We start from the raw sequence: 22,500 nt of genomic DNA, 5'->3' as shown, positions 1-22,500 counted from the left end.
AAGAAAAATTATTTCCAGCACTGCTCCTCTCTCTCCTACAAAAGGTTAAATGAACACAAACAAGTAGGCCCTTAACTCCTTTTTTTCACAGAATGAAAGCTTGAGAGCATGCCAATAAATCATTTGGAAAAATTCAAGAAAAATCTGAGGCATTCCCGATCGACACGAAACTTTGCTAGTAACAAGATATCATAATGGCAATTAGCCAATCACTGGCCAGTTTTTATCAGAATCAGTTGAAATGACATCATTCTCTGATTTGCCGAAGATCACCTTCAAGCAAGAGGGTGAAAAACAAGGAATTTTAGTCAAAATCATGAAAAAAATTACAAAGAGGGCTTCTTAAGAGCCTAGCGAAAACATCTGGATGGTTTTTATGGCAATTATGAAGGATATTCTTGTCAAGTCAAACCTCAGCTCTGAAACATGTTTTCCTCTCTCAAAATTACCTCCAGAACCTACATTTTACATAGGATAAACTTTAAGAATGATATTCTTGTTTTCTGAGAAGATACTTTTCAATTAACTCTGGATGCCAGAGGTTTTTTCTTTCTTAGATTGACGGAATAGCGAGTTGCGAGGCGGTGAGAAAACCCTCTGGTACAGGACGTTTAGAACCTTACTTCTACGCCCCGTTTGATTGACATCGAAAAAACTCAGTAAATTGATAAGTGACATAACCTACCAATCAGCTTCTTTGGTTCCCATGGGACAATTGTCTTATTTACTTCAATGCCAAATTAAAAAAATCAATGTACCATATAAAACTACGATATCGAATACGAAAATAAAATCTCAAATTTGAAATTTGGATGTCAAATTCCGAAGTTGAATTTTGGCGAACATATACAAAAACCAAAAAATTGTAGAACCCACTGAATTTTTTGTGCCTTCAAAGCCTAATCTAAGATTACTGCTAATTTAAGCAATAGATGCAGAAGATTTTATATTTGTTACTTGCTTTACAGTCTTGTCACTTACCAAACCAATTCCATGTGTTCATTCAACAGTTTGTCAATTTCTTGTCTGGCTTTCTTGTCATAAGTTTTCTCTTTTGCCTCTTTGTACCGGGTGCAGTCTGTACATTTCGTAAATCTGTTTTCCTGTATTGATGACAAAAAAATAAGGAAACACATGGTAAGATTTTACAATAATGCCAAAGAACTTACATTCACTGTGACAGTGTCATAGCATAAAATGCAAGTTGCAATGACTTGAAAGTTTTGGTTGATTTTCATTGTATATGTGTTAACAAAAGCCACACGTCAGAAATTTCAAGGACTAGACACTGTTCCTTGAAATACATGTAAAATGTATGTGTAAACACTGCCTTGAAATGTTAACGTCCAAATTACAGCCTGTTTAATGCTTCCAGGCTGCCAAAAAATATTTTTAACGCCAAGCAGGTGACCAAATCTAATCCTTAAAACAACTTCATTTGCTACAATGTACTTTCTACTAAGAGCCAATCAGTCAGCTTACTTTTGGTATAAGAACATGTGAAAAGTGATCCCTAAAGATGGAATAAAACTGGGAAATACCAATGGATGGCAAACCAAAAGAGTTGTTTTCCTCCCACATACGGTTGTAAATACTAAGTCTTGTAAAACATGACGGCAGATGGATTGTCTTGTTATCAGGCTGGTACTGGCCAACGCAGGAAACAAAGAACTGCAACCATGCTATGCAGTCTTTGCTCTTCTGGGATGGTTTCTTTTGACCTTTATTTCCATGTTCCACAGCAACTACACCCTCCTTGAATCTATTGAAGTGCCACCTGAACCATTCCTTGTTTATGCTATGAATTAATAACCAGGCCTCTCTACATATTATTCTCCCTTTGACTTTGAACTCTGTTAGATACTCCCCGCAAATCTCCCATGTTACTATTTTCAGACAGGAACCCAAGGATATAGTTGCGTTTCTCAGCGTGATCCATATTATGGAACTGCAGTTCTGAGGAATGTACGTCCTCTATTGACAATTTTCTCATACACTTTCTATCACAACAAGCCACACCCAGCAACTGCAATATACATTCATCATCTCGTACTGAAAAGAAAACATTAATTAAAAACTTCAGATCAAAAGAGATCACACACTTGATTGCGAAAAAAAACAACATAGCATTCTTTTTATTATAAATTATTGTCTCAAGATTCAGTGATCACAATTGTGGCTAAGTGAATTTGCCCTAAATAAATGGCAAACTTTGACAAAAATAATTACAAGATTGAAATGTCTTAGGAAAATGTCATAGTAGAACATGAATTTTTTTGGCAAACAGTTCCGTACTGGGTGTATTTTGTCCAAGGCGAGGACTTCAAGCTAACCACGGAACTGTCCAAAAGAGTGCACTATTCCCACAACCAAGCAATCAAAAACGGCATAGATGAAGCAATACTGCTTATGTGAATAAAAAAAGCTTTATTTTCAAATTAAAATTTTGTATCTTTCAAGTAACAAAGACTTAATTCTGTATGAAGGTGATTAGAATTTTTAACGCGAAACCAGTAAAAATACCCCATTTTAAGAGCCTGCTGACGCGTAAACAAGCACGGTGACCCCATTTTTTATTGCATTTTTTTAATGTTCATATCATGAATGTTAATTATGCAAAGTTTCCAAAAAAGTTTGATAGTAGAAGAATTTCAGGGGAATTACCTTAAAGGAGTAGCTTTGTCAGGGCAGCAAGAAAAACTTGTCTGCTGCAGCGATCCGAAATATTTTAAAGAAACAGAAATACAAGCAAAAAAATGATAACTAGAGAACGCATTCAAAATCAAGATCTAAAAGATTTATTGACGGATTTCTTTTATGGACAAAAATGATTCTGAAAGGCTTTTGAAGATTTTTTTGAATTTTGTGATACTCACAAGGGATGCACAATGCAGTCAGGGTGGAAATAGGCCTGTAAGTCCAGTTCATGTTATCATGCCAATAATTAACTTTGGCACATTTCTTACAAATATTGTCCGCAAAATCTTTCCAGCTTAGCCCACGTTTGATTAGAGCATCTACTCTAGAATACTTTGAATCATCCATTGCTGCAACTTTGTGCTTATTTGTATCCAAGTGTGTTTTAAGCACTTCATATGTTTCATCACATAACCCACAGAGGTACGTTTGACCCACTTTTTCATTTACATGATTTTTCTTTGCATAGAGTTGGTGCCAACTTTGAAAAGGAGATTGAGTAGAAGGCACAGTGATGTCCATGAATGGAAACCTATCAAATTCAATAAACTCTGGTTTAAAATTTCTACTCTGATCTTCCACTTTTACAGATGGTGCCATGAGTTTCCTTTTGTGCTCCAAAAGTATTTCTTTTTCTCGGAAGAATGCTCTTTTACAAACATGAAGAATTCTAGAGTGATCGATAACTGGAATGTTCCATTTTGATGCAAGCAACTGAATAGAAGATGAACCACTCTGCTTGATTGACTTTCTAAGAAATTGCTGTGATCATGTTAAATAGTTTCTTTTCATGGGTGGTGCAGTTCTTTGTAATGTTCTATCCATTATTATCATGTCAACATTCTCTAGGAAAATGACAACAACACCTCCATGGTACTTGACAAAGTCTTCTATTTTGTGGGTACTGATCTTAGCATTATTCAAATATAAGAAAACTCTCTTCCCTGATAGTGTCCGAGGAAAGTAGTTTCTACTGTTGTCTTTCACTGTGTAACAAAACAGTAATTTCACACAGTTTCAAATCACAAGACTTTCGTTTGTGGAAATTGGGAAACCGGTCGTTTCGCCTACAGGTCGATTCGCCTACACTGAAGTCGATTCCCCTACACACTTAAAGTGGATTCGCCTACACTAGTAAAGACGATTCGCCTACATATTGTTTTGCGAACTTATTAATAAAAGCTCACGTGTAACACAAAACTTTCATGTTCAACTCCCAAGTGGACAGTGATAGGGTCTTGGACGAAAGCCACTGACAGTAAGCAGTTGCACAGCTATCGAAATCTTAAGTGACTACACTTCACTTAGCCAAACACACTGCGATTACTGGTTACATTTATTCGGATAAACACAGCAAGCGCTAATTACAAACGCTTGCGCGGCACTTACCGAAGGAGGTGAGATTTTTTTTCATTTCAATAGAGCATCTACATGGCCATCAGGAGCAACGTAATACATTGTAAATTTATATAGAATTTTATTGTATTGTATTCTATTAGGATTTATATTTTTAGAGGAATTTTTGGTTATTGATTTGCCTCGCGGGCAAACACTTGTATCGGTTATTTATTTATTTATTTATTTGTCAGTGTGTAGGCGAATCGACTTTACTTATGTAGGCGAATCGACTTTAAGTGGGTAGGCAAATCGACTTCAGTGTAGGCGAAACGACTTGCGGGCGAAACGACCGACATTCGGAAATTGAAGCAGCTGGTACACGTAATGAAATAAATATTTATGTCAAACCAACTTTGCAACCTCCTACAAGTAAATAACCTTTTAAAGGTCACTTCGACAATAATGTATTTCACTCACTTTTCTCTCTGCCTGAGATTTGAGACGATTTTTGACTGTCATCAACTAGTTCCTTAATTTCCCGATTGTCTGCAATAGAAACAAGTGAAGAGCAGCCAATTATAAAATATTCCTTTTCAGACAACCTAGACCAGACCTAGCAAGATCAAGTACCGGCCAAAAGGTGAATAAAGGGTCGTCTATCATATTGGATGGAAAAGAAAACAGGCCCTTGGGGATCAGAGAACCAACAGCTGCTAATACTGCAGCAGACCGACTACTTTAGCATGCCGCGTAATTACAAAATGTATGAGGGAATCTAGGGCAATTATATACAGACTAAGATCATGACCTGATGCACAAAGGCAAAACAACGGTGAATCAACGACCACTTATATTATATGGTTATTGATATTATAAGCTTACATAATTGTAAATACGGACCTTCATGATCGGAAGACATAGTTTCCTCAAACACTTCAACAGACACATCCCTTGAACTGATTGGAGTGTCTGGGAATGTAAAGAGACAATTCAGAACAGGCCAAAATAATAACATCGACTTGCTCTTGGAAATAGTTTTTAAAGAGCCGTCTACTTACCAGTGGTGGCACTCTCATCGAATACTTCAAATACATCGGCCACAGCGAAGATTTCTGGTTTACCGTTAATTGTCCCCTTGATGGGCGTGCTGTGTGAGAAGTGGCTGGGTGTAGAGTCAAAACTATCTTCAAATACCTTAACTGAATCAATTGATGAATCGTAACTACTCGATGTTTCCATTTTCAATTTTGGACAAAAAAAAAAAAGATTTCCGAGATCAAGTGTTGTAACGAGACGTCTTTCCCATGCACTGTCAAGTTGACTGCTGATGCGACTGACGTCACCTTTTGTTTGTCGTCAAAATGCGGCAAACTTTCAAAATTAAGACGTTTCCGCTTTATTGTATCAGAAAAAAACCCAAAGAAAAAAGGATCGGAGAAAACCTTTGTTTATCGGAATGTCTCGAGAAGTATTAATATGAGACTTTTTTGTTAAAACAGAACACAGATCGTTTTATATTTTATTTTTTGCGTTTTATTTCGTGACAAATATTTAGAAATTTTTATTAAACTACGTCTGCCACACAATAAACGGAACGCTCTCGCTCTCGTCAATGATTGTTTTTGTCTGTCGGCTTTGGACTGTCAACAGTGTCAAATGTCACAACTTTTATTGATTTCCGGCCCAATTCAAATGAGCGTATAAAGATAGACCAGTCACACTACACAATATACACGGGCTTTTGCCGCCGCAGCCCGGTGGCCCGGAGGCCCACACAGTTTTGTTGTCCAGCGGTAAATCCACGCGCATGCTCAATATTTGCATCGGGTTTGGGCGCGCAAATGAAAGACGGTGAGTTTGAATTCGTTTATCATTTTAATAATCATTTCAATCCTTTTCGATCCTTTCTTTCGTTGCATGTTGCTAAGTGAAAAATGTTGTCATTCTCTGTTGTTTTCGTCTGTTTACAACAACAAACAGAAACACGGATTCAAATGATTAAAATGGTAAACGAATTCAAACTCACCGTCGTCCTTTTTGCACCCCCAAACCCGATGCAGATCTGTGCATGTGCGTGGATTTACCGCTGGACAGAAAAACTGTGGAAAATGAGCGGGCCGCTGGGCCTTCGGGCCTTCGGGCCGCCGGGCCGCTGGGCCGCGGGCCTGCTTTTAGCAAAACCCAATATACACGTGCTCTCCGCGTCGAGTAAAGCTGTTGGAATTTCAAAATGAGACCTATCAAAGAGAAATTGTGGACTGTTTTACAACTGAGAGAGGCCAAGTAAAAGTTTTAATGAACGGTGTTCCCTTAAGTAGTAAGAGTGGAGAAAGCTATGGGATTTTGCAGGAAGTATGTTGTACTACTCAGTCAGGAAAAGGGATGATCCAGGTACGTGTAGTATTTCGTTTTAGGACGCTTATTTGACAGAACTGACCGGCCAAACCATACAACGCCCTCTAATTAACACACTTCTAGGATGATATATACCTCTCCAGATCTAGAAGAATGCGAGGGATTATCATAAAAGTGTTCCTTCAAATTGTTGCATTTTCGTGGAAAATTGACGGGTCTGGCTTGCCAGTTCTAACACAAGTGCGCCAATTCAGTTCCGCAGTACAGAGCTCTCAAGTCGGTATTCCTCAAGTCTTAAAGTTTCCAAAGCGTGAGATGCTTGCTGGAGATTACGCCAAAGGCGAAAGTGTCCTTGTGTTTTTCTCTGTGCCGGAGGCGCGAAACAATTCTAGGGGGCTCGGGGGGCATGCTCCACCGGAATGTTTTTGAAATTTGCATTTCTCAGATCGCTGGAAATTCACCTTCGAGTCCGCTATTTTGTTTCTTTTATGCTGCTTGCTAAGAGAGCCCATGTTATTATGTCAACCAGCTGAGCTAACATATCGGCCTATAATTCATATATTAACGGGTGAAAGTCCTGAAGAAACAAGAAAATTGGTCGCACACGAAGTTCAGTAAGTTTCTAAATCTTTAAGGAATAGCAAACTGAACATTACAGAACTGACCAAAATAAAATACTTAAAAACGACGGGACGTTAAACAACAATTTCCCATTGCCTAATTTCAACCAAATGTACCCTGCGAGCAGTGGACGGTCTTCAGTTATTAACTGGAGTTTGCTTGTGTCCTGATCATCATGACCTACAGTAGATGAAAATAATAATTGAAAAAAGACAAAGGGTGCCAATGGGGTATATCATTGTTTCAGGTGTGGCAGGGCACAATTTGCTACTACCTTAATTGTTTTAGTTGTTGGATTTAATCTTATCAGTACATGATGTGTTATTTTAATAGCTGACATTTAGACAAGATGGTTCAAGTCATAAGAAAAGAAAGGTGGCAATACTTCACTCAAGATATTATGATCGTTTTCATTCAAGTCCACCATTCAATGAGTGTGCCAGTAAAGATGCTGACCACTTGGCAGAGGAGCTTTCAAAAGCTCTTAATGTACATAAGGAATCTTCAAGCCCTCAGAGCAGTCAGTTGTTCCACCCAGAGGAATCTGTTTTGGCTGTCAACAGTGCAGAGAACAGCAAAGAACACCGCAATGCCTCCACAGTTGACACACCACCAAATATTGACAGTCAAACTTTCCTGAGTCATGATACTGAAACTCCTGTTGCTACAAATCAACCTCAACGCCACAAGAAACGACTGTCATTTACTCCAGAGGATCAGGTACTGGCCAAAAAAAGCAAGAAAGATACATGTAGCAGCTTAATGCAGTCATGTGATGATTGTCTTGTTAGTGGTAAGAGAAATGGCCCTTATGCATGATGACAGCTGACTAGCTACATGTAATTGCACCACCAAGCCGCAAATTCGAAAATCAAACTTGTAAATTTTAGCATGAGATAAATCCCGAAGGAGCAGACTTGTAAAGAAAACCCATGTGCGAACAGTATTGGATATAATCCAAGTGATGTAAATAATTTTGTGCAAACGAGGCTTGGTGGTGAAATGAGCTAGTCAGACGTCATCACACGTAAAGGCCCATTATCCAAAATTATACAATTTGTTATAAAAACTGTGATCGAATGTACAGTATTTTTGAACATAAAAAAATGAAATAAAAAAATTAAAGGTGTCAGTTTGATGCTACCCTTACATCTTTCATTAAGTCACAAAAAAGAGAATGAAACAGGCTCATAAATGCTAAAAGGAACTATGAATAGACCTGGCCTCATTTTTTTGAAAAGTGGGAAGCGCTATCCGCTGGATAAATCACTATCCACTAAGTTACTCAATCGGTTTGCTAGTGTTTATGCGCTGGATAGTGATTTATCCGCTGGATAGCATTATCCCTCTTTTCAACATCTGAGGCCAGTACAGTAAATTGCAATTAAGTTATACAAGAAGCTGAGTACAGATAGAATTATGCTTTTAAATTAACAGTTTTAAGAAAGCTTGATTTTCTGAACTCTTTGATGCCTAAACCGGCCAGACTTAGTATTTTACTCTATCGAACGCTACACGATTCTACTTGTCCATGGGGAAACCCCAGGAGTCAATGGCTTAATCACTCACTTAAAAAACTGGGTCCCATTAAATGATTAACATTTCAAGATCATGTTCAGAAAATGAATTTTCCAAACAAAATTTATGTATTTGTATTCTAAATCGCAATATGATGTTAACTCAACGAGTGCATTGACTGGTTTGGAGTTAATGGAATGATTGGAATATAACTTTGCTATGATTAAGTTCGTAGATGTTCCATTAACTATTACAATGTCGATACATGTACAATATGTAATTATTATATAGATATTGATGAGATACCAGGATTTCTCCTTTTACTAAAAAATCATATCTTCACCGCGCGCAGTGAACGTATCATTTTTATCTTTCACATGTGAGGATATCGCTGTCGTCATGGTAACGAACATGATTAGCCAATAAAAGGCGAGCTTCCTCTTTATTGTACGATACTTTTGTGCTTAAATATAATTCTCTACTACATTAACATTTTTATTGCAAATTTTACATTATCATGATTTGTTTTTCATAACTTTCATATCTTGTTTCATGTTACACAAGATGCGTGTTTTAGTGGTTGGTGAACAATTTTTCATCATTTCGAAAATGAATAAAACAAGTTGTTTTAAATCTAGACATTTCATCAATATATATATATAATAAACAGAACATTACATGGCCGCTTGGGGATACGAATTTTATCTTCTTGTGCTGAAAGTATCTCTCACTCGTTCGCTTCGCTCACTCGTGAGAGATACTTGCAGCACTCGAAGATAAAATTCGTATCCCCGCGCGGCCATGTAATATCCTCTATTTACCTTGTGATTCTGTTGGAGAACTGTGAAGCTGAACTGGTCACTCAATTTGTGTCTTCTCTGGGATTAAGTCTTTGTTCTTTCAGTAAACTGGGTTACATTAATACATACTTTGCCTCAATGCTCAGGAAGTGAAATGTTCAATTGATTTCTTTTTCACCTCTGAGGTGCTTGATTTTTTAGTTTAATACAGTACTGGTTTTGTTTTCATTTACAGCCTCATCTCATTTCATCAACATTGATAAACTTGAACTTCCATCAAAAGTAAGGCAGTTCAGGAGAGTTAATGAAAGTTTTTTGAACAGTTTGGAGGCCGAAATGGAGAGAAACCCAGCAGGGAGCTATGGAGCCCTGTTTGTGGTAGCGAAAGGGTTATCAAGTAAGATTGAGTGGAAGGAAGAAGAAAAGAACAAGCACAGCTACATGTATGAAGTCCTTGGTGGAACCCATCTCTCCTTGGCTACAAAAAGGCTTCATGAAAAGTACCCAGAGAATCCACACTTTGCAGGGAGAATGTCTAGAATTTATGTGGGACTTTCTGATGAACAAGCAGTTTATCTAGGTGGCATGCATCAGCATTCATCCATGTTTCAGCATGAAGTTACTTATAGGGAAGAGGTTTGTCCATAATGCTTTTCCCTGAATGTATTTTATAAGCATTCCGATAATGTTTGTCACCTTCCCCTAAAAAGAAATTGAGTTCATTGAGGCATGCACATGTCATCATCTGGGTTCTTATTCATATGATGCGCGTTCTGGGTTGTGCGTTTCCTTTTTTTTCCCTTATTACTTCGTAATAGCGTAATAGTTTTTTTTCTCTTTTTTTTTTTTTTGTTTGATAACTTAATGCACTGTTTGGCTTTATTCCCCTGCCTATAATAAAGACGCCTAGTTTGGACTAAGTCTTAAATATTATACCCAGCGTGAAATATGCTCCCAGCTAGAGAAAGTTTCCGTAATATTGTAATAACGAAAAATTTCCACGAGCAAAGAAGAAGGACCCGTAATAACGAAAAATTTATGCAGGTGGATCGAATAACGAAACTGTCGGCAAGTATAGAAAGACCTGTAATAACGAAAAATCTACGCGAGTGGAAAAAATGCCCGTAGTATGTAATAAGTGAGCGTAATAATGTAAAGACGAAAACTGTCGGCGAGTAGAGAAGGACCCGTAATAACGTAATAACGAAAAATCTACGCGGGTGGGAAAGTTGCCCGAAATAATGTAGTAACGAAAAATGTCAGTTGCCCGTAATGTAACAACGAAAACTGTCGGCGAGTAGAGAAGGCCCCGTAATAATGTAATAGCGAAAAATGTCAGTTGCCCGTTATAATGTAACAACGAAAACTGTCGGCGAGTACAGAAGGACCCGTAATAACGTAATAACGAAAAATCTACGCGGGTGGAAAAGTTGCCCGTAATAATGTAATAGCGAAAAATGTCAGTTGCCCGTTATAATGTAACAACGAAAACTATCGGCGAGTAGAGAAGGACCCGTAATAACTTGATAACGAAAAATCTACGCGGGTGGAAAAGTTGCCCGTAATAATGTAATAACGAAAAAATATCGACGAGCAAAGAGGTTGCCCGTAATGATGTAATAACGAAAAATCTATGCGGGTGGAAAAGTTGCCCGTAATAATGTAATAGCGAAAAATGTCAGTTGCCCGTTATAATGTAATAACGAAAACTATCGGCGAGTAGAGAAGGACCCGTAATAACGTGATAACGAAAAATCTACGCGGGTGGAAAAGTTGCCCGTAATAATGTAATAACGAAAAAATATCGACGAGCAAAGAGGTTGCCCGTAATAATGTAATAACGAAAAATCTACGCGGGTGGAAAAGTTGCCCGTAATAATGTAATAATGTAATAGCGAAAAATGTCAGTCGCCCGTTATAATGTAACAACGAAAACTGTCGGCGAGTAGAGAAGGACCCGTAATAACGTAATAACGAAAAATCTACGCGGGTGGAAATTGTGGGGCCTGATGGTGTGACCAAGGGACGTGTTGTCTTCATCAAACAGCATGAGGATGTGGACCAAAATTCTGCATTCCTTGAAAGTGGTACTTTCCTGTCGATTGTCCATGTTGGATACACAGATCAGGTCAGTACAGGTAGCTGAGGTTAGATACCTATAGGAATTAATTCTCCAACTGGTGTTTAACTTGTAGACTGCATACTAATTGCTTAGTTATACTAGTGAAGTCTCAGCACCAATGAAATGAAGTTCTAGGAGAGCTCTTTGTTTAGTTTGAAATGTTAAATCTGCTCTCAGCAGCTTTTGAGTTTCTATGAACTTGTACATATGGTTGCTGTATACCTGTATATAATGGTATGTAATTTGTATATTATAATGGTTGCTGAATTAACATTGACAGTTGTTAGGAGCACAAATAAGGTATCATAAAATTTCCATTTCTTTTTAACAGGATGTGGTTTCAGAAATCAAAGATGTGGTTGAATTGGTTGTGAGGATAAATTTTAAACGCCTGATGACTATCTTCAATATTGTATTTATTTGCCCTGTTGGAATATACTGTGAAGTCCAAGAGGCTGTTTCATTGCAAGGAGCTGCCAAAACTCAGTGTGGCTTCATTGTCAATAAAATTCCACCCTTAGCTAGAGAAGGTACAGTGTATGTATGTGATCTCAATGATTATTCATAAGTGTTAATAATAAGTATAATTAAATAGCTGATTATTTAAAATTCTCTGTACTGATTGGTGACTTATCACTTGAGGTGATTACCGCATAAATTTATAATCACCCTGAGTGCTTTTTTCAATGTGGCTGCAAGCTGTTTTATCGAGGTGACAGACAGAGAAATTAATAATATTGTTTGAAGAAATGCTGTTACCTGTTGTTACGTATCCTCTTTGTGCCTTGTGGCACATAGGGCCTTTACAGAGGTCTTCCACTGTTTTCTTTCCACTGTAATCACCCCCGTTTCCTCCCATTATCTCCACCCTACCTCTTAACGTTCCTTTTCAACTGAAGGAATGCAAATCTGTCAATTAATCACCCATTTTATTCAAAGATATTCACCTCACCTTCAGGGAATAATAATGTTAATGATTATCTCATCACAACATAGTATTAGTCATTAAGTGTAATTTGTAAGATTGAAATAAATCCCAAGAATATGCCCACATGCATCCTATTTTTTGCTAATCAAATTCATTATTTAATGTACAGTATTTTGGTTTTTCAACTTGCGAGTTCAATTATGTTTGTCCACGTAGACTTGCTGATGACAGAGGTGGTGGAGTGCTTTGTTGTGTGTCACTGGGCCGTTTCCTACAACAAGTTGACTGAAAGGCACGTGTCAAGAGCTGCCACCAATGTTATTGAGGTCATCAGAGATGGTTCATGTCAGCCAAGAGAACTCTACGAGTCTCTGATTGAGACATTTTCAAAAGAGGGTGACCTCGTCCTTGATATTGGCAGTGCAAATGGTAAGTTAAATTCTCACACTTTCATTTTCCATGACAACATGGTTTACATGTATACATAATCCCTGGTTGTTTTCCCATGTTACCTTTTTCTTTCTTCCTTTCTTTCTTTCTTTTTTTCTTTCTTTCTTGGGGGAGGGGGCAGAACACATGACATGCATTTATCTTTTTGTTTATTGGTGATTGATATTAATTATTGACTTAATAATTTTCGTTTTAGAAACATTTACATGTACCATTAATCATACATGTAGTCATTTTTTAATTCACCTTACAAATGAAATATGAAACATAACTAGTATAACTGCACCCTGGAAAAGTTTCATACAAGCCCTTTTTAAGACATCACCACTCTCTGGTGGAAGATCCTTTGCACACTCTGACCCTCTTATCCATTGTTACGTTTTAGTGCAATGCTATGTTCTTTTACTTTCAGGAAATGGAATGCTTGCTGCTGTGCGGCTGAAGAGACCTTCTGTGTCAATAAATAAGCATACTACAGAAGACATGAGGTGGCACCTCCTTGAAAATATTAGGGAAAAAAACCATTTTCCACTTGAGTAGTTAAAATAATATGTGATAGTTTATACTTTTCTATTAAGCAAGAAGTAATTTGTTTTACCATGCCATAGAAAATACAGCACATCAGAATGCAGGAAAACTGTTGTATATTCATCAGTATTACACTGAACCTTCCCATCGATCAGTGCAATTTAATGGTATCATACCCAACCCTCCCATCGTGGCTTGCTGGCCACTGTATTTTCTATGGCATGGTATAAAATAGTTATGCAACACTTTTGAGTGCAATATCCCACTTGTCACTTGTATTTTCTTGGTATATGGCTTGCTTATACATGCATAAATAATACCAAGAAAATACAAGTGACTCCTGGGATATTGCATGGTATACCTCTCGAAAGTGTTGCATAACTAGCATGTATTTTATTTTATCTTTGTGAATTAACAATAATAGTATTATTATTATTAATTACGGTATTGTACTGAAGTGAAATTGAGCACTCATAAAAGTAAGTGTTGACACTACTTTTTTAAAATAAAGTTTCAAAGAAAGAATGGTTATTGAGAAAAAGACGTTGTGTTTGTAATAATAATAACTTTATTATTGCCACTGTACTGATGTGGTGCAGAATTTGAAGCCCCTTGTCAGTTAAAAGGAGATGGCCTTCGTGCATCATTTGGTGTAAAGAAATACAAGTTCAAAATTTCTGACCCCTGATAATTCAGAGCAACTGTCCTTTATAGTGCCTGTACAGAAATGAGTTCAGAATTTCTGACCCCTGATGATTCAGAGCAACTGTCCTTTATAGTGCCTATACAGAAATGGCTTCAGAATTTCTGACCCCTGGTAATTCAGAGCAACTGTCCCTTATAGTGCCTATACAGAAATGGGTTCAGAATTTCTGACCCCTGATAATTCAGAGGAACTGTCCTTTATAGTGCCTATACAGAAATGGGTTCAGAATTTCTGACCCCTGGTAATTCAGAGCAACTGTCCCTTATAGTGCCTGAACAGAAATGGGTTCAGAATTTCTGACCCCTGGTAATTCAGAGCAACTGTCCCTTATAGTGCCTGTACAGAAATGGGTTCAGAATTTCTGACCCCTGATAATTCAGAGGAACTGTCCTTTATAGTGCCTATACAGAAATGGGTTCAGAATCTCTGACCCCTGGTAATTCAGAGCAACTGTCCCTTATAGTGCCTATACAGAAATGGGTTCAGAATTTCTGACCCTTGATAATTCAGAGGTACTGTCCTTTATTGAGTGCCTGTACAGAAATGGGTTCAGAATTTCTGACCCCTGATAATTCAGAGGAACTGTCCTTTATAGTGCCTACACAGAAATGGGTTCAGAATTTCTGACCCTTGATAATTCAGAGGAACTGTCCTTTATTGAGTGCCTGTATAGAAATGGGTTCAGAATTTCTGACCCCTGATATTTCAGAGGAAAATGTCCGTTATAGTGGTTGTGAAGGAATGGGTTTCGGAGGTTTTTCCACTTCAGGTTCCCTGTATTTGTTTGGGGAGAAAGAGGCAGCCTTGATCGAATCTAGCGTAATTAACCAAATAAAAAAATTAAGCATGTTCTTTGTTTGTAAATCCACGGAATTACAATTTTAATCCTTGCATTTGCCATTATTCCGAGGAATGGCATAAATTTTCGGCGATTTTTTTACTTATACACGGATTTTATCTAAATCGTAATACCACATTTTAGTTTGGAACGCGTTATGTCTAAAACGCTGTTTTAATTCTATATTCAGATCCCCGAAATATCACAATGGAAGTGGTGGAAGGTGACAATGTAAACATCACTTGTCGCCTAGTCTTTGACGGAACGCCAGTTGTTATTTGGTTGAAAGACGACTTTCCCGTACAAACAGTACGTGACGTGGTCCTTGTCATTGAAAGTGTGAGCAGATCTCAGTCAGGCAATTACGCATGCTTTTCAGTCAGCCATGATGAGAACAAGACGTCTGCGATCACTGCTGTCAATGTGTTGTGTGAGTACTTCTTCAAGTCAATCTTAAAAACAGATCAAAAGATCGGAAATGCCACGAATTAAATCCTTGCATCCCGCGTACTTATCCCGCGTACTTTATGGGTGCAATTTAATTTGAAGAATTTCTCACTGGCATTCCAGTTCCATAGTGTATGTAGAAAACGACTTCGAAATTCGAAACATCGAGAAAATATCGCGAGGAGATCTGCCTCAACATACAATTAGTATTACTCGGTCACCCCATATATGACGAAATCATGATCCATTTTTAATTTTAACTGGATTCGATGTTGACAGGCTAAAAAAATACGGTAATAAAGTCAGCTGAGCAACGACTTTGTGGGAAATAAGAGTAACGCTGGAGAAAAAAAAGATAAAAAAGAAAACAACAAAAAAAAAACTTAGGATCAAGTTGAGGTTGTTTTTCATAGTTTACAGGGAGGCCTTTTGCCTCCGCGGTGGCATTCCTCCTTCAACATACCTAATCGACCACTCCCTTCAGTGGTCCGGGTCTTGAAACCCCGGGATCTCCGGGTTTCAAGGCGAGCGCCCTTCATGCTACTTTCTGAACATAGTTACACGTAAAACTTGTAAATAATGATTCACGTTGACATATTTTTGTTATCAAAACAAAACGACATCATCACTGTCAAATTTCATTGTAATAATCCTTACCCAAACCTGGAATTGGTTGTTACATTAATTCAAGACAAATAAAGGGGATTGTTCATCACTTGGGTTGGAAATGCCAAGGAAGGTCTCTATGTTTCTTCAATTCGTTCAGTCTTTCACTTTCTTTAGCGCTGTAGTTTCGAGAAAATGACCAATTTACTTTCCAAACCATTTAACCCTAATGCCATAGCTCATTTTTTTTAATCCATAAAAAAATTACTAAATAAATAAAAAAGAAAAAAACGGAAATATCAAACGGTAAGAACGAACAATAAAAAAGATAAAATCCGACGTTTCGGACTAGTCATGACTTCGGTACCCAGGAAAAATAATACCAGATAATGCAAATTACAGCATTTAAAGCGATTTTTGGCGCGAAGAATTAACAAAGGAGTGAAGATTATAAAAACACTTTCGCACGGATGAAGTCGAATTGCATCTTGAGATTCGGCTGTAAAGCTCTTATTCTTGAAATATCACCATGGAAGTGGTGGAAGGCGACAATGTAAACATCACTTGTCGTTTAGGCTTTGGCGGAACGCCAGTTGTTGTTTGGTTGAAGGACGACATTCCCGTACAAACAGTTCCTGACGTGGTCCTTGTCATTGAAAGTGTGAACAAATCTCAGTCAGGCAATTACGCATGCGTTTCAGTGAGCCATAACTAGAACAAGACTTCCGCGATCCCTACGGTCAATGTGTTGTGTGATTACTTCTTCAAGTCAATCTTTAAAACACGTCAAAAGATAGGAATGCGCGAAAATATCCTTGCATCTCACGTACTTAGTTTTGCAAGTCTTATCGGTATAATTTAATGAATTCCTCACTGGCATTCCTGTTTCACGATGAATCGAGGTTCGAAACTTCGAGAAAATATCATTTGACACACAAATAGCATTAATCAGTCACTCCGTCTATGACGAAATCAAGATCCATTTTAATCTCGACTGGATTGAGTGCTGGTAATCTAAGAAAATACGGCATGACAATCAGCTGACCAACGATTTTGTGGGAAATAAGTGTAACGCTCGAGTCAAAAAAGAAACATAGTATCAAGTTGAAGGTGTTTTCCATAGTTCACAACGAGGCTTTTTGCCTGCGTGGTGGTTTTCTTCCTTCAACATACCTATCGACCATTCCCCACAGGGGCTTTTCAGCAGCGTTTCACTGGCAATGAAACGAAATCAATGAAACAACAGAACAGAACAAGAACGTTTTGAGATATCATCCCAGTTTGCCGGAGGCAAACCAGTTGGCTATTTTCAAGTGCAGCCCAGAAGTTGGTTGAACATCAAATTCAACCAGTGGTCCGGGTCTTGAACCTGGGATCCCCGGATCTCAAGACAAGCACGCTAATCACTGGGCCACATAAACCACCTCCTCAACATAGTTACCGATAAAACGCGCAAATTACGATTTACCTTGACTTAGGTTTTTTTCATCAAAATGAAACGACGTGATCAGGGTCAAATTTCATCGTGTCATTACTTACCCAAACCTACAATTGGGTGAAACATAAATTCAAGGCAAATTAAGGTGACTGTTCCCCAGCTGGGTTGGAGATGCCAAGGACGGTCTCTGTGTTTCTTGAATTCGTTCAGCCTTTCATTTTCTTTAGCCTTTTAATTTCGAGAATAGGACAGCTTACTTTCCAAAGCATTTAACACTGATGCTTCGGTTCAGTTTTCTTTGCAATTCATTAAAAAAATAATAATAATGAATAAGAATGAACTATCAAACAAAGAATCGATGCAAGATCCCAATGAAATACCCAATAAAATACCTACACTCTTTTTTTTTAATAAGAATATTGTCTTTCCTGCCAAGCTTGAATATTTTTATTTGTTTGCCGATTTTAAGCTAAGAATACTCTTGTGTATATTCTTAGATTACAGCGTATGACATTTCGAGTTTAGAATATATTTGGGGTATCAATTACAATAGTTTGGTGTCTGGATCTGTATCGTGTTACATTGCGCACATGCTCCGTCGCTTTTGATGTCGTCGTGTCTAACGACACTCGGCCGATTTGGCTTTAAAAGAAACAATCCTTTACTCTTTGGAAAAAGAAAGAATTTTATACTGTTTAGTTAAAAACATTGAATTGTATTGTAATTACAAATTTGCACCACACAAAATTATATTCATTTCCAATCTCAGGCTCTGGTTTATTCTTAAAATAATCTTAAAATTTCGCAAATTTCAGCCTCGATATTCTCATAAATTAGATTATTATAAAATGAAACTGAAAAGAGTGTAATCCCAAAAATGCCACTTGGCGAAATGTTGGTTTCTTTAAAGACCTTTCATGGTAGAGAAAAAACTCCTTGGGCCTAAGTGAGGGGAGTCAAAATTTTCGTAGCTGTGGCTCTTCATAGCTTCTCTGTCCTTTTTTTGTTTTCAAGAATTCAATTAGATTCCATTCTTAATTTCGAGCGGAAGAGTCATCTTTTTTTTCAATTTCCACTTACTCAAAATGACGAAGCCGAATTGAGAGTTGGCCATAACAGCGAAATTTAAGCGTTTGCGAAAGAGATCGATAGTTGTAATAGTATGAACTTCATTTAAGACTTCTATATCGCTAGGGAACTACAGTGTGTGATTGGGGAAACTGAACATAGAAATCACATCAATTTAATTCAAATTGATTGTTTTTTTGAGAAGAAGGGAAACTGACCAGAGTACTGGGAGAAAAATCTCTCGAAGCAAAGTAGAGAACAAACAAACTCGACCCACTACGATGCCAAGTCGGGAAATCGAATCCGGGCCTCATTGGTGGGAGGTGAGGCGCGTGTTCTCTCCACTGCGCCAACGCTACCTCCTAAGTTTAGCAAGTAAGAATTTCGCTAGACTTTCGAAAAGTCCTTCGTCTAGATACGCGCGGAACGAAGGACTTTTCATACTTGATTGGCGCCAATTTAGCGACCCAAAAACGGGTCGCTGAGCTAGGCCAATGAGAGTAGTCCTCGTGGACCCCAGGGGAAAGAGTTGTCAATCAAAATTTGCCACACGCTGTGAAGCGTGAGTTTCAAACATGCTACTAAGGCCACCGGATATTTCCAATTACGCGACCATCAGAAGAAAATAATTCAAGAATATCTCTCTTGCATAGATCTGTTTGTGTCTTCTCCAACCGGAGCTGGAAAAAGTCTGACCTTTGAACTGGTCCCGTACGCTTTTGGTCGTTTACTTGGAGCGGGTGGCAATGCTATCGTCCTCGTAATTCTTCCACTGATTTCACTCCTGAAAGATTTGGTCTCTAGCCGGTCGCTATGTAAAAGACAACACATTTAAAATCTTAAGTATAAACTGGTGTTTGGAAGTCCCGAGGCGATTCTCAACGACTATCGACACATTTTTCGTCGAATGGAACAAAAAAATTTAAAATGCATGTGTATTCATCGACGAGAATCATTGCATCGCTGAATGGTAAGCCTTAAGTTTCACTAAGATGTATCTTTTAATTCCGGTCTAGTACGTCTCCTACACCTGAAGCCTACCTGATCTTTCATGAGTGAAATCAATTTACTTTCTTGACGATTCGAAGCTTTCCCTTACTTGTTAATCTTTCGAATTAGTCTTTCGTTTCTATCAGCACAAATCACGCTACAAGTGTTGGTCCAAAAAATACCACTGGAGATCTCCTTTCCAAGCGGCGACTCGAGATTGAAATAAGCTTTCGTTTTACTTCATCTTTGTTTCTGATACCTTTAGCACAAAGTGAACAAATTTCCTCTTTGGAACATGTTCGACTGTTTTCGTCGGATTGCGCCATCAAGTTCACTTCTTGCGAATGACGTCATCCCCTTTTTGGCGCGAGCCGCAAATGAAAACCTTGCAAGCGAGACAAGTCGACCTCTCGCGACTTCGTCGCTCGCTCATCCACTTCGCGTACGAAAAATCACGATTCGCTCGGCGAAGCATTTTCTCCTGGGATTATCGTGAGGTCGACTTGTGGCAAGTCTAGAATTTCGCCTGATCATTAATTCTCCACCCAAATTAAGTTTCGGTATTAAACCATCATCATTTAACAAAGAGTAAATAACGTTGAATGTCATCTTTTCCAGATGCACCCAACATACTTGCGTCACCCAAGACTGTCTCCTTAACTGTGAATAAGGGAACGAAGATAAGACTTTGGTGTGAGGCAGATGGAAATCCTAAACCACAGTTTGTTTGGCACAAGAACTCCGACATTATCAGCTCTGGTTTTATTAGTTCAGGGAATTCGAGTATTTTGACTCTGCATCATGCAGGTGAAGAAGAATTTCCTCGCTTTGTGTGCACTGCGAAGAACAGAATAGGATGGGACGCATTGACATTCAACGTGCACCACGAAAAAGGTAAGTCAAAAAAGTTCACTGACAACACTATAACAGACCGTAATCCCTAAAGTTACTTCTAGTTTTGGGCCTTACTATATGGAATATTATTTTTCATTAAAAACCATGCACAAGTGAATGGTGTTTTCCGTGCATTCTCATTGGCTAGCTCGGAGATGAATACTTGCTATTCACCTCTGAGCAAACAGAGAAAAACAAAATGGCTTCCCGTTTCTCTACGGTGATCTTGGAGCAAATTATTCAACTTGCGTGGTATACATTAAAACAATCAGTAATGATTCCAAGTCCGAGTGAGGCCTAACACTACTGTGAAGATTTTTATACCCAATTATTCCATCACTTCACTTTCACCTCGGTGAATAAATGTTAATTGCTGAAGAATATTAATTTGAAATTATATCTCTTTCAAAAATGAGGCAATGCAATAATTGATATCCACAACGGCTCTCAATATGATTTTCTTTTTGAACACTAGACCGGCTATTCGAGCTATCGGTTTCCTGATGAAATAAAAAGCTTGTCATTTCAAGAACCAAAGGCGAGTGATTTGCACTCTTTTCAACGGCCCTTGGTCCCGGTTTCACTTCGGATTCTAGTTTAGCCTTTGCTTGAACAGTTTTTGTTTTTCTCAGCTTTTCTGAAAACGAGTTTTAGCGAGACTGTACCAGAGCTACAAGACAGTATTAAAAATTAAAAGAATTTGCCCTTTCATGCACGTCGTTAACCATATTTCATCAAACGAGCAAAAATTCCTTCTTTTGGGCTCACCGTACGAGATGAGCCCATCTCGAGTGAAATGTTACAGTGACCAATTCATGGCCAGCCAAGAGGTTTTAAACCCTGCAGAGACGCCCAGCTACCCGCCAAGAACCTTACTGTCTGGCATATGTGTTACAACAAACATGGAAAGAACACTCCTGGAACACCAAAATTTATTGTCGGCTAAGTTCAATCAACACATTTATTCCTAATAATAATAATAATAATGATAATAATAATAATAATAATAATAATAATAATAATAATAATAATAATAATAATAATAATAATAATGATAATGATAATAATAATAATAATAATAATTATGCCATCTCTTACCTATGTGGTGATAAGTATGTTTGCTTCAGATATGAGTAACGGCGTAAATAGGACTGGAATCTTTGACGAAGGTGCTTCGCCCGACAGGGTTGCTGGGGGACAGCAGCCAGCACCCGGTCGTTATCCTGCAACTGCTGCTTAAGAGAATGGACCGAGAAAGGGAAGGAGGAAATGGTGAGTCGAGGAGAACAGGGCGTTGATGGAATGCTATTTTAAGAGCATCCCGGAGAAAAGAGGGTACCGCCAGAGAATGCTTAGGTTGTGGGATGAGAAAGGAATGGTAAAAGTGCCCTAACAGAGACTTGCAGAACAGGCCCGTACTATCTTGAAAAGTAAATGGTTCACAACTGTTGAGTTAGAAGAGATCAAGAGGAACAAGCATTGTGTGGGACAGCTGTTGTAGAGGAAGCTAACACTGGTAACGAGCATGAATTACCTGTCAAGAATGCAAAGGAGATGGACTCACAGACTGCGGAAGAAGCCCAGGTATGGGGTGAACTGTGTGATGAAGCACCTCGGCAAATTCCTGAAGACCAACGGGTGATTTGGAAAAGACTGAATGAAATCAGACTGAGTCAAGACCAAGACAAAGTACCAGCTTTGAAGGAAATTGCAAAGCGAACGATAAGAGAGGAGCTCCAGGTTGTAGAACAAGTAGCTGCCCAAATACAAACTAAAGACATCTCAGAAACCAACAGGTTACTGTATGCCACTGCTGTAGCAGTGACTGAAAGACTGGGTATCAAACCTGGAAAGAAGAAAGCAACCAAAGAACCATGGTGGAAAAGACGGCTACAAGGACAGGTGGATCAGCTGCGAAAAGACCTCAGCCGACTAGAGCAAGTCTGTAGAAATGAGTGCAGTAGGCCGAGAATCAGGAATCAGTTGTGGAGAAAGTACAAAATAGAAACCAAGGGGGTTGCAGTTGTGATTGAAGAACTGAAACAGCGTATCAGCGCAAAAGGTCATAAAATCAAGCGATACAATGATCGAATTTTGCATTAGCAGCAGAACCGGTTATTTGAGGTTAACCAGAGGCAGTTTTAAAAAGAACTTGA

General features: G+C 38.3%; 1 protein-coding gene across 4 annotated transcripts in view; it reads left to right on the top strand.

Moving 5' to 3' along the window:
• Positions 1-22,500, top strand: part of LOC137989383 (proto-oncogene tyrosine-protein kinase receptor Ret-like) — an 80,811-nt gene that overhangs the window by 19,484 nt on the left and 38,827 nt on the right. The window contains exons 1-5 of one of the 4 annotated variants that reach the window (XM_068835207.1): positions 7,742-7,804; positions 12,596-12,808; positions 13,242-13,317; positions 15,092-15,331; positions 20,069-20,344. In XM_068835207.1, the coding sequence (XP_068691308.1) occupies positions 15,109-15,331; positions 20,069-20,344 (499 nt within the window). In that variant the 5' untranslated portion in view covers positions 7,742-7,804; positions 12,596-12,808; positions 13,242-13,317; positions 15,092-15,108. Of the gene's footprint in view, positions 1-7,741; positions 7,805-12,077; positions 12,094-12,595; positions 12,809-13,241; positions 13,318-15,091; positions 15,332-18,853; positions 19,431-20,068; positions 20,345-22,500 lie in introns of those variants that run through there. The other 3 variants (XM_068835208.1, XM_068835206.1, XM_068835209.1) reach the window with 3 other exon arrangements.

Source organism: Montipora foliosa, unplaced genomic scaffold, assembly GCF_036669935.1.
Source record: "Montipora foliosa isolate CH-2021 unplaced genomic scaffold, ASM3666993v2 scaffold_458, whole genome shotgun sequence".
NCBI lineage: Eukaryota > Metazoa > Cnidaria > Anthozoa > Scleractinia > Acroporidae > Montipora > Montipora foliosa.
This window is presented reverse-complemented; position numbering and strand designations above follow the sequence as displayed.